This window comes from Gallinula chloropus, assembly GCF_964237585.1.
Source record: "Gallinula chloropus genome assembly, chromosome: 1".
NCBI classification, from domain to species: Eukaryota; Metazoa; Chordata; class Aves; order Gruiformes; family Rallidae; genus Gallinula; species Gallinula chloropus.
Genome location: NC_140085.1, coordinates 194,802,464 through 194,815,850, shown reverse-complemented (window position 1 = coordinate 194,815,850; position 13,387 = coordinate 194,802,464). Strand labels below are relative to the sequence as shown.

At 40.1% G+C, this 13,387-nt stretch overlaps 1 protein-coding gene across 1 annotated transcript in view; it reads right to left on the bottom strand.

The window, feature by feature from the left end:
- The window catches only part of PICALM (phosphatidylinositol binding clathrin assembly protein), a gene marked incomplete at its 5' end in the record, with an annotated part of 69,736 nt that extends 56,580 nt beyond the window's left edge, over nucleotides 1-13,156 (bottom strand). Inside the window, one exon of the mRNA XM_084272768.1 lies at nucleotides 13,027-13,156. Coding sequence (XP_084128894.1) covers nucleotides 13,027-13,156 — 130 coding nt within the window. The remainder of the gene's footprint in view (nucleotides 1-13,026) is intronic.
- Nucleotides 13,157-13,387: the final 231 nt, after the last annotated feature.

The window sequence follows — 13,387 nt, the reverse complement described above, 5'->3', positions numbered from 1 at the left end:
CAGAAAATTTTTCTTATACTTACTATTTTACAAGTAATCACACACATGTAATGAATGTTTTTTCCTTTAAATAGTAGTGCTACAGCTTTAATTAGAGAGTATAATAGACAAAGCCAAAGATAAGCATTAATCAGTACTATCTGATCTGAGGTTTTCCTACTTCAATACTTGTCTCATTTCCCTGGCTCAAAAGTCTTACTCTCACAAATTTGTTTGGGATATTTGTTATTCTCTCCCATTTTAAAAATACAGAATCTAAACTAGAGCTAAAATAGCACATTTTCCCTGAATGCCTTTGGGAGCTGTCAGGAAACACGTAGTTGAATTAAATGAGTTATGCATCAGTATGTGCCTGTCTCCATCAGTGCTGAAACTGATGATGATGATGATGTGCAGCCACCATCACATGGCAAAACTGTCTCCACATCAAAAGAGTTCTCCAGTTTTTGGAAAGTCCTCACACCAAAACACATCTACTGTGCAACCTGCCAAATTGCATAATGCCTGCAGCACACCAAGTGTCCTGGTGTACTCAAACTGGACATTATAGGACAATAAACTCAATGTAACTGTAGAAAATAGTTAAATAGGACATTTCCCAGCAAATATTATCCTCTACAGTTTCACCTACAGTAAAGTGCTGTCTGGACTGGCAAAAACAACCCCACTGAGATATATAATTTTGTGGAAATACGCCTTCTTTCCTCAGGAGTTCATGCCAGTTTGTTGTACAAAGTAAGCTGCACCATTAGCATCTCTTGACAGGACAACACCACCTGTTACAGACCCTTGGGCCCCTGCAGTACAGTGGCTAAAAACCAACATTCTGCATTTAGTTGCTCTGCCTATACTTAGAGAGTAGCAAAATTAAGTTTAAACCTTATACTGGAAAAAATCTGGGAAACTTTTTAAGCATATCATTAAATGTCATTATTGTTGTATCAATACCATAAAGACACAAAAATTACTTTAAATAATTTGGGTTCATTTTAATACAGAAAGCATCAAAAGCTCAGTACCCAAACTTGTTGAAAGCGGAGCATTCTCTGCCACATAAGAAACAGAAGCAAGTCCAATATATTTAGTACTAATTTTAAAATATACATTATAGTTATTACATGATAGTGCTACATGCCTTTCCTTATAAATAGCATGATGCCCACCTGTTAGAGAAAAACTCTCAGAAAGTAGGTGTCAGCCTGATCTCACTAAGAAGAAACCTTACATACATCTTGCCACAATCCAGACACACAATGTTGCTTATTTTGTGTGGAAAAGCTGTGTATCTTACTCCTCTGTTGATCTCTCAGGAAATACCCACAGCATGCCTTCACAGTGCCCTGTCAGATGACTGCTTGCTGGTTCAGCTGACTAAATAGACCTTAACAGGCCTTTGTGAAAACTAGCTCTAATTTAAGAGCTTTTAAACCATGACATAAGAAGTAGCCCAACAAAAGTGGAAAAATGGGAAAAGTGGGGAAAATAAAGCAAAGACAAGAAAATCATGCTGCTAGTAACTGACAGCACAAAACAAAATACACATTTCACGAGGGAGTTCTGCTGTGGAATCAATTTTCCCCCCTCCCATAGTTTCTATAAAGGAAGCTGGTCAACCCCAAACAAGTAACCCTCAAGACTTTTACTATAAGTGTTCTCTCTCTGCTGACAACGCAGAGACAATAAAAACACTTGCCCAAAGCTTGCTGCAAAGCTTTCCCTACCAAATCTCAGTTAACAGACCAACAAGGAAAGCAATTTAAATTATTTGTCTATTATATCAGACAACGGCTTTTCTTAAAGAAAATAAAAATCCCGACAAATTATTTTGAATGTGCAAAGGAGTAAATCCTCAAGCTTCATGTATTTACCATTCAATGAAAATCAAAACCCAACCTTCACCTACAAAGTGACTGGCAGAAAAATCACAGAAGACAGCACAGGTTTACACAGTTACTCAGGCTAGCATCTCAGAGATCAAACAGGCTGAGTTTTGTACTCCCTGACGTTGTATGAAACAGTTTAAATGGCAGTTTTACAGAACACATCCGAGATTTTTCTTCCTCTATGCTGAAAGCCTGCAATGAATTCTAGACACAAAATTGTGCTGCCTTCCTTCTATTCCTTGTTCTTTCCCCTAAATCTCACGTGTGTTTTCTTCCCACAGAAGGCTATCTACATATCAGCCATCTACCTCTCTATGACTTCTGTCTACTCCTAAGCAGGACTAATTTTGATTCTTCCCAGCAGGAACAGGAGAAAGAAGCATAACAAAAACCATGAAGCAGCTTCTTCCATGCTTTCATATTTGGTGACATGTTAAATCCTAGTAATTTTGGTTAAAAGTAGTGTCACTTGCTGAATTACCATTTTTTAAAAGAAAGTAATATTCAAGACACCTGGTTCTAGACTATTTCTTGCAGCCATTTTAAATGCAATATCCATTGATTCTATATCATCTATTTCACAATTTGCCTTAAAATAGGTAAATTCATTAAAGGAAATTTGTCACCAACATCCACTTTCACACTTTTTTTTTGGCTGATGTAGGATCAACTGTTTGTAAACTGGATAAAATAAAACACTGGGGCTCAAGGAAGTAAAAAGTAACTTTAAAAAGTCACAAGGATCTTCACAAAACTCTTTCAACTGACACTCACGGTCTGTAAGTGCACAGCTCTTCCATGAAGGGAGGTAGTCAAGTAAAGGAACAGCTAAAATCCTCCATACTATTAATAGAAACGTTGGAAATGCCTGCCTAATTTAGCCTTTACTTCCTTCTTCAACTTAGACTAACATCTCCCATGAGATATTTGGAGTTCCTTGAACAAACAAAACTTATTCTGGCTTATCCCAAGTAAAGCTTCAATGTACATTTGAATAGCACCCTTTTACAAGGGCACAACAGCTTAAGGATCAGAACCATCCTTTACAGCCCACTTGAAGCTGCTCAGAGTATAATTTTAAAAATGCTACTTAAAAATAAGTTAAGGTGGAGCAGGAACGATGAACATGGAGAGTGAAAATGAAGTTGTATTTTTCCAGCACCATACATTAAGCTTTACTGATTTTCAGTAGATAAAACAAAGGACCTTACAGAGGGGAACCCACCCTCTTAGAACAATGCTGTTATGTCTGAGTTTCATAAGTCAGATCAGCTCCTCCCTTCATCTTGCAGCTTTGGAAATCATTCCTGAGCGCTTCATTGGAGACTATGCTGTTACTAAGTTTCACACACTTCTAGAGGAAGCACAGAGCTTCAAGCCCCTCAAGTTTTAAACTGGACTGGTAAGAGAAGTTGCACGCAGAACTCCCACAGCTTTCAGGCAGGAATTTCTCTATTTACCATGCACAATGACATGTCCCTATCACAAACAACCTCTAAGATAAACTAAAGCCAAGAGCAGAAGTAAATAACATCTGCCTTTCGGTCACCAGGAAAAAGAAAGATTACTTCAGCCAGATTCTACCTTTAAAACTAAACTGTTTCAAAATGAAAAAGCTCTAAATGAAAAACATAGTTTTTTGCTTCAAAGAAAGATTTATTTGTTCACTGGTTAAAAACTCAAGAGAGCTAAAAAGAATAAGGAGCTGTAGTAAAACTAGGTGTTATAACATCTTGTGTCAGCCCTACAACATACCCTGAGCCTGACCACATTCCTGCCTACAAAGCCTCCTCATTAAAAAAAATATCTCTTCTAATACACTGAATTTTACTTACAGATAATTAAATCTGAAGAAAGCCTCCTTATAAAATAACTGTGTGTAAACAAGAGAGAGACCCCTGGAAACACAAGAGCTTCAAATTCCTAACAATGCAAATCCAAGCATCAGAGGTTGAACTAACTGTGCTGTTCCCCGTATTTGAGCACTAACACAAGAGTAGCTGGATTTCCATCCCCTTACATGCCAAATCTGGCACCGAAACAAATTTCACATATTCCATATTTTTACTGCAAAGTAATCTGCTATGAAGTTTTACTTAATTTATGTTTTAATTTTGATTATCATGGAACAGCTTGGAAGAGATTTTAAAAGTCCATCTAGTTCCAACCCCTTGCTACAGGCAGGGACACCCTCCACCAGTCCAGGGTGCCCAAAGCCCCATCCAACCTGGCCTTGAACCCTGTCAGGGATCTGGGGGCAGTCCCAGCCTCTCTGGGCACCCTGTGCCAGGGCCTCACCACCCTCACAGGGGAGATTTTTTTTCCTTATATCTAATCTAAATCTGCTCCCCGCCTTCAATTTAAACCCATCTCCCCTTGTCCTGTCACTCTCTGCCCTTGCAAACATCCCCTTCCCAGCTTTTCCGTAGCCCCTTCAGGTACTGGAAGCTGCTCTAAGGTCTCCCTGGAGCCTTCTCTTCTCCAGGCTGAACAAGCCCAACTCTCTCAGCCTGTCCTCACAGAAGAGGTGTTCCCATGCTCTGAGCATCAAGGGCTTAACACCATGTGACAGGCTTAATGATGCTACTGTGGTGGTAAAGCATTCCAACTGAACAGCTCTGGAAGAAGGTTTCAGCTAACCTCCTGTTAACTATCAAGAACTTAAAAATAAAAGTTTGTATTCAGACCATCATTTTACCCCAAAGCACAACATATTGTGCTAGTCCCTGTGTTTCAATCATTTTAGTGCTAGGAGTTGTGCCTCTTAAGTTTTTCCATCAAATAGCTAAGCCAATGCAGCAATTTACTATGCATTCCATATCCTTATTATAAATAGCTGTCGCCCAGGTGTGCAAAAGTGTTTATATTTGGTATCTATTGACTTTTCTTTCACTCCCACAAATAAAATCTGCTTTGCATATATTTTTGATACTTAAATTTCATTCTGCAAGGCTGTACTGTGACAATCATGACTAAAATGCAAGTACTCCCGGGAGAAATAGCTCTTATGGAATTTAAGACAGGTTATTAATATATTACAGAAAAATGTATTAAAAGGATAATAAATCCTACTGTAGTAATTTGAATAAAACCCAGGTAATTAGAGCATGTCTATGTCAATGAAACCAAAGTGATATGGACTTTCATCCTGAGAATGAATCCAAAATTGAAGTCTGCCTAAGGATTCCACCACATTTCTACACAGTAATCAAACTTGGTCTGTCAAGAGGAAAGTTGGAACAAAAGGAGAGTTGGAACAAAAGGAAAAAGGAACACATGGCTAGGTATTTTTCACCTGTTTAACCCCAACTACGATTTTAACTGTACTACTCATAGCTTATGAGGAATAAAAAGTAATTGCAAGTGGAACACCTGAATTTCACTCCTAAAACTTACAAGCTGGCATAATCACTTCTATAAATATTAAACTTAAGCATATCTTGTAAGACAGAAGAAAAGGGTAAAGACATTTCACGAGTAAGCTACACTCAAGGAAGCTTCAAAAATGAAGAAATGCTTTGTGAACTACAGCTACATGTAGCTACCACCCATAATAAAGTAAATATTCCTAACAGACTGATTTTAAGCTATTTTTAATCTCTTCATAACAGTATTTTTGCTGAATTATGAACACCAACAGTTTCTGGCAAATAGAAAAAGGACAGACAATGAAATCCAATCAAATTACACCACATCACTCTCAGTATGGAGCTTAACCATCACAATAGCTTAAACCACTCAACATTTCATATTAAAAAAATAAGGTCAGGTCAAGAATACACAGAGTTGTGGATCAAACACATTCACAAAGTCTGAAATAGGTTGCAGTGATGGCTATAACCATTACAACAATATTGGGGTGAGATAAATCAAATTAAAGTGTGACCTGATTTCCAACTAAGTATCGACCCATTTGTCAGTAAGAGTGGAGATATCAGCCAAATAAACCGAGCACCACTGCAAACAAATGTAGGTAAAATCCTGATCTGATTTCTGAACATATGGGGAGAAGGAGGGAAAAGAGGAACACAATGCTACACAACAACACTAAACCCCAAACAAAAAGCACACATCTGAAAAGCAAGAGACAGGTACAGAAACATTGTCATATCACATTACAGCTCCTCATCCACCCCAGAAGAATCCAAACATCACCAACAGCAGCCCTTAAGAATGCCAAGGACAGTGAAGACACCTGCTTCTACTGTTCGATAGCAGAGACACTTAACCTTTTGATTTAACAGGGCAACAAATCAGAGCTGCTCTGAGTGGTGTTCCTGGCAGATTTAAGGCCTTGAAAAATCTAAAAAATAAATATATTTAAAACATGTTTGCTACTGTCTGTAACCTGAGATTAGGTTAGAATTTGGTTCATTCTCCATTCTGCATATTGAAATCCAGTCTACTACTGGAACTCTAGGAACTGGCTGTGCAGTACAATACCAGTGGGTTGTTTGTTGTGGACTTGAGGTGGGGCACAGCTGGGAGGCATGTGTTTTTAGTTTAACTAAACTGAGGAACAATGCAAATATCATTATCACCATTTTTCAACAGGATAACCCCCCACTTTTTACAAGCTATTAATGTGGAAAAATCAGGTCTTATATATTAAATACTTGACTAGGAAATAAAGGATTTTTAAGGATTCACAATTTGTGCTTTAAATTGCATTAGCTACTCAAAATCAACAAAGGTTACCAGCAATACAGATGCTTTATTGATGTTGTAACACTTGGATACCTGAGCTACATGCCAGCGCAAGTATCACATTTGGAGTAAATACATGAAGCAAATACATGAAGTAAATACATTAGAACAGTGCAAACTTACCACTTCCTACATAAGCAAAAGCAGCACTGCCCCTAGAACCGCACGGCCCCTAGAACCGCACGGATGTTGTGACTGAAGGACTGCTTGCTTGGGAGGAAGCAATACAGAACATTAGGATTTCCCTCTCTGCCATCACTCTACTCCAGTAAGGGGTTTGGGGTTTTTTTATGCTCCATGCTAGGGATTTACACTCCCAAATTAAATTTTGGTGTAGATCTTGTCATTTTACACCATCTCTTTGGAGTTAAAACTTAAAAATCTAATTTACTTATGTTTAATATTGCAAATGATCCAGATAAGCATTACTTTAATAAAGCTCCTTTAGCAAAACAGCAGAGATGTTTAGTCAGAAAATCCAAAGTATTTAAGTCTTTGTGAAATGCTTAACTTCATTAAGTTATTTTCACACAGTTAAATACAGCTTAGTTCCCTAATTTCTCAAATCTCAATACCCGATTTGTCATGTATTGCTCATAACTTGGATTTGCCCTTAGCAGACTTGAGAGCACTGCAAGCTAGCACTGAATTTACTAACATTTTGAGGTTTACAAACTCTGTATTTCATTCTAGCTTTACATCAAAGTGCAACAGTATTGCTACTTCCTTTGCTTTCAGAAGGATACATAGTTAATGAATGTTTATACCCTGCCTGCTGACAATCACATTTCAAAATGGAGAAAACTACTAGAACAGCAAGAAAAATATTCAACCCAACAATTTTATATCAGCTTCCACTTGGCTGCAGCTTTTTGGTCAGTTATTTCTTGTATACTTGGAATCTGATACAGATATAATCAGCAATAAAATCTCCTTCCTATCTAAGCCTTGGGAAGATAACATTCCACCCCAAATTACAACTACTTCTAGCATTAAGACTTCAACCAGTGGGAAATGAAATGGTTAAACTCACATACTGATCGAACAACGGAGCAACACAACCCTCTCCCCCCACCTTCCCAGTTCTTTGACACAACACAAAATTTTTACTGCTGCAGCAAAGAGTTTGCTAAAACACTCAGAAGAACACAGACAAGATTATTGCTTTAAACTTGTATTATGCACTATTTGGAAATGTTTAATAACTGTTCCAATACAGGACTTCAAGATTTTATAAACAAGTCATTTACAATGCTTACCTGATTTCTTCTGAAATGTTTGAGGAATAGCTCCTACATAGTTTACAGAAAATATGAGTGTGCATATTCTGACCAGTGAGTTATTTTTAGAGAAGTAACTGATGTTTGAGAATGAACGAGTGAAAAGATTTTAGATATACAGAAACCTAAATTTAAGAAGGCTGTTCAAAGAATTAAGCTTTCAAATGCAAAAGGTGCATCTGCTTCAGAAAACGTGTTGCATTTTCCAGGGAGAGCAATAAGTCAGTAACATTTTACAAGTGAACTTCGCCAGCATTCTACCAGCATCACTTGCTACTGTGGTGCACTGATCACGTACTTTACACAAGGCAACATTCACAATGCACAAAAAGAGAAGCTTTAAATTCCATGTAGGATAAGTCATCCCTTTCGTATTATTATGCAAACTAGTGTTACTTTGTGAGCCAGGTCACTAGGAACAACTTAAAAATTTCACATTCACAGATCAAAAGCTGATCTTCAGATTAGGAACTATTTCAGATCATCAGGTCACAGGCTGAACTGCAAAAAATGCCTCTTCCAAGCATCACTTTTAGAAGAAAAATCACAACTAGAGCTCCAGCCCAAAGTTGGCTGAACACCTGAATAACCGCAGCTAATGAGAAACAATGGCAGTATGAAGAGTCATAGTGAGCTGATTGCAGGTGTCCTCCAGCTTCTCCTCCTTAGTCCCTGCCTCTTACTTCATCCGAAGTAGAATACTGCTTCAGGCTAAGTAAAATAAAACAACAGCTGCAGAACTAAATGGCTATTCTTTCCGCAAATGAGCAGCTGTGGTAGAAAATTGGCCCTCTGGCAGTCTAGAGGAGTATGGCAGTTCTCGTGCTCTACTACGACACAAATACTCCAAAGGAGTTCTTGTAAAAAGTTAGGAAAAGTTGTCTAAGGAAGAAATGATAAAGGGATCATGGAATACCTCAGAGAGAAAAATGAATGCTTCAAAAAGTTGTAATAATGCAATTATGTATATTTGAAATAATTAGTTACACAGAAGAGTTCTAAGCAAAAATAACAATAGATTGCTTCCAGAAATTGAAGTCAAGTACAAAATGGGAAGCAAAGTCAGGAGAAGCTTCAGGTAACCCCGCCAAAACCAGAAAGTAAATACGAATTTGGTGAAGTACAACACCACCATAAATGGAACGTGGATGATTTACTTCTACTGGAGAACACAGTAGCATCCACGAGTTAACTCGCTGCACCACTGAAATAACCCAGTTATGCTTCAGTATGTAGAGACAAGTGAGCACTTAAGCTGTTTTTCCCAGCTTTACTACACGTGTCTTGTGAGGTACAGGGCAAAGCAATGATCCTTGTACCTCACTTCTGCAAGACACCCTTTGCGTACTGTCCCATTTGGAAGTGGAAGCCATTCCCAGCACAGACATTAAGCAAGTCTATAGCTGGACTTACTTGTACTAGTAGTAGCCTCTAGACAGAACTAAACCAGCTGACACTAGAAACTTGGGTAATAAATTCCCAACAAGCTCAGTTAAATTTACTTTCACTCAGCTGCTCACAAATGACCACCCATCACAGGGCAGGGTTCTGGTTTACTGCCTTCCTTAAAAATACAGATTTTTCTTCACAATAAGAAGCTACGGAAGTTAAACTCTGGCATAACTATAGAGAGATTTCCTGTTAAGAATGGATAATTACAGCATTGCAACTTCCTTCCAAGCCATCCATCCACATTCTCCTTTAAAGAGCACTACTCCATTAGCTCCAAGCAGACAGGGTTACTACACCATTCAAGAAACCAACTCTAAAGACGTGTCACATCAAAACTTTTTTAACCACACTCCACAACATACACAAGCATTTTTTATGCCACTGAGGTATCACTGCTACAGCAGTTTCACTGAACTAACCCAGTGAAACCTTCTACTTGGTATTAACTATGTATCTTCTGGTTTCCCTAATGTAATTAGCCACCACACATATATATGCAAGCGCACACACCCTCACAGAAAAGAGTGAAACCTGGCAACAAGTTTTCCAGCACCATTTACATTTAAACAATCTAAAGCACTTGTTCTTAGCATCACCATACAGCACCAAACATAGCAACACAAAGCTAAACACAAAAGAAAGGGTTGTCTAAATCTCAGTGTAGAAGTTAAACCCCCAGACCAGTTTTGAGTTTTCACTGCTCAGAGAGGTGTGAAAACTAGGACAAAGTCCTCACCAAACTAGGTTTTCTGCAAGAGAAATTTCATGAACTATGCTTTGAGGTTTCCAAGACTATTAAACCTGTCTGATTACTGTAGAACAAGTAAACCAGCATTACAATGGCAGCACCTGCATTAAAAAACAATCCTTACCCCAGCTACAAGACTGAGCCTCCAAATCAGAAGAAAAAGCCTGAGAAATATCCTCAGCACAGGCATGGTTGTTGCTACCGACCACATACCATGTCCACTTGTAAACCAGAATTGTAATTCAAACCAAACAAGCAACAAAGCTTCCTAGTGGGAGAGAAAACATTCTTTGGAGTAGATTATGTTTTTATCACTATGGGCTAAGAATGGTTTTTTACATTCTTTTGATTATTGAGGTAACGGTGACCAAGGGAAAGAGATGGAATATACAAACCTAGGATGGGGAGCACTTCAGGTGTGGAACTCCGCAGACAGTGAGGAGCCAGGTAAATAAGGATAGGAATAATTATGGGTACGGGTACCTATGTAAGGTTTCCCCCAATCTGCACAGGTTAATGTGAGGCTGAGCTACTTAAATGAGTTCACAATGGCTCAGGCTTAATAAAATTTGTGAAAAACAGGACAGTCAGATTCTGAGGTCTGTACAAGCAACACAAATACCAAATTAACAAGAATATGTGTCACAGTGACAGAAAAAAATGGTACAAAATTAAGACTTCACTCCAGTAGAACATTAGAAAACTCAGATTATGAACTCATCCAGGACACAATCTTTAACAAAGTAAATTTTAAGTGTCATCACAATAAAGACTAATTAGAAAACTATTTAATAAGCATGCCACCCATGAAGATTGGTATACTAGTTGTCATTCACACGGAGATGTCAGTTCATAGAACATATCCAACAGTTAAACTGTTTGTTGTAAAAGGAAGGTATCTGCAAATCATTCAGAGGCAGCTCTTGAGTCACAGTTTGTGCAAGAAACATTCATTTTTAAACATACAACCATAATTGGATTGAACAAAGAAAAATTTCAAAATATGAAACTATGTGGCACTTCCTGATGCCAGGAACTCAGACTTCAAATAAACTTCTTAGGGGAAGTGTACAAAACTTATCTAACCATGATCTATTTTAACCTCTTAAAAAAAGAGCTAGTAGTAAAACTAATAAAAAAACCTCCGGTTGCTTTGCTCCAATAAAAGAATTCAGGGAGAGGGGCAGGAACTGGGACTGTTGACAGGGCAATAGAGAAACAGGGTTCTCATCCAGCAAATACCAGTAATCTTTCTCAGGAAGTTTAAGCATCGTCCCCTAGGAACAATGCCCAGCACACCATCCCTGCATACACACACCAGTCTGAAGAGCAGTTGCCGGGTCATTTTGATGGTCTCCTTAATGAAGCTTACACCACAAAATACTTCAGCTGCTACATGGCTTATTACTGAAATTGTAATTACTTTTAGCATTATTACAGGCTGACAACGTTGGGTTTTTTTTCCCAGAAAACCTCCCTTCTGCTGTGTGGAATCCAGTAACACCATGACTTTATACGTAAGCCATATGACAAGGTGTTTTCTTTACCTGAAACTAAGTTACTTAAAGCCCAAAAATCTCCTCAGCCTTCTGACACTCTGGGCCGACTGCAAATAACAAAGCCACTCAGTTACTAGTCTCCAGGCAAAAGAAATGGAAGAGGGAATACAATAAAGAAACTGATGCAGTTGTTCTGGAACTACCCTAAAAAAAATGGCTTACATCCCTCTTTGGTACTCACAGAATTAAGAATTTATGAAATGTTTAAGCCAGACATGTTTTGGTGGAAAGAATAACTAACTACAGTACAATTAATCCTAGTACTATCATCTGGTCTTCTCATCTGGATATAGAACAACTCAGAAGACACAAATTCAAGACACATGAAGACCCAACCTTCCCCTCACAGACGTGGGTGGAAAGAAAGGAGAAAGCATGCATACAGAAGGCATAGCCACACATCTCTCTCCAAAATCTTTCCTTCCATATTGGGGGAAGCGAAAGGGGAGCAGGGAGAGGACAGAACAGTTCTTAAAAGGCCTAGAATTAATAGATGAAAGATAATCAGTTATTCGAACCAAGAACATCCTCAGTCCTGTGACCTTACAGCTTAGTGGAAGACATAATAATATGAACTTCAATGCTCATCGTTCTCTTCATAATCACCTGGATGAAACAGAGTTGATAGAAAGCCTTTTAAGCCTTCCCAATTTGGAGCTATTTTTAAAAGAAGCTGAAAAACAGCCAGTCCCGGTATATGATGTTAAGCATAGGTACTGAAGGTCTCAAGAAGTCCTCTTAGGCCCATCTTGCCAAGTGAAGGGGACAGACTACAACGGGTAAGACTAAGAACACCCTTACTGAGATAGATTAGCTCCACAAGCTCTCATTTCACATTCTTCTAAATGGAAGTTACAAGAATGACAGAGAAGCAATTTCCACCCTCCCACCCCCAGTAGACTATCCGGGAAAGAATTAAGATAACTGATTAGCTGTTCCTTCTTGAAAGTCCAGTAACCTCCTCTACAGAATGGGGGAGTACCGCCCTAGCAAAACACAAATGAGATCAATTAGTAAGGAAATTACAGCCAATACCTCGGCTTGGCCTCCACGGTTTCCAAGGAAGGGGTATGGGGCAAGCCCTGCCCTTCAGAAGCTCACGTTCTCCAGGGCCCTGTGCACTGGGAAGAGCTAATAAGGCCCCTTCTGGAGAAGTAGATACACTGAACAGCCTCTCCCAAGCTCTCCATCGCCACGTCCCCGATCCTACCTCCCCCCCAAGAGAACGTCCTATGCTGAAACACACAGAGCTGCTCCGCCCGACGAGGCTTCGCGTCCCCGCGAGGCCGGTGGGAAAGCACAGCGGGTATTGCGCTCCACAGGACCCCGGGAGAGCGGGGAGCCCGGCAGGACGCGCGGGGAAAGCCCTCCGGCCGCCATCCCTCCCCGGTACTCACAGTCCAGGTGCTTCTTCTTGGGCCCCATGACCTCGTGGGTCGTGGCCTTGCAGACGGTCTTCGAGACCGCCGAGCCGGTCACGCTGTGCTGCGCCGCCGTGATGCGGTCGGTGAGGCTTTGGCCGGACATGGCGGGTTGCTGGCAGCGCTGGAACCGTGAGCGGCTCCGCTCTCTCCTCAGGGGCCGGGACGGGAGGACTAGCCGGGGGATGGAGCTGCACGGACTCCTCACCCCGCCGTGCCGCAGGCGGCCCCCGCTCCGCCCTCAGGGACGGACCTGTCACCCGAGCAGGGACCCCTCCTCCTCCCACCCCCCTCCCCCAGCCGCCGTCCCCTCCCCCTGCGCGCCTTCCTCTCGGCC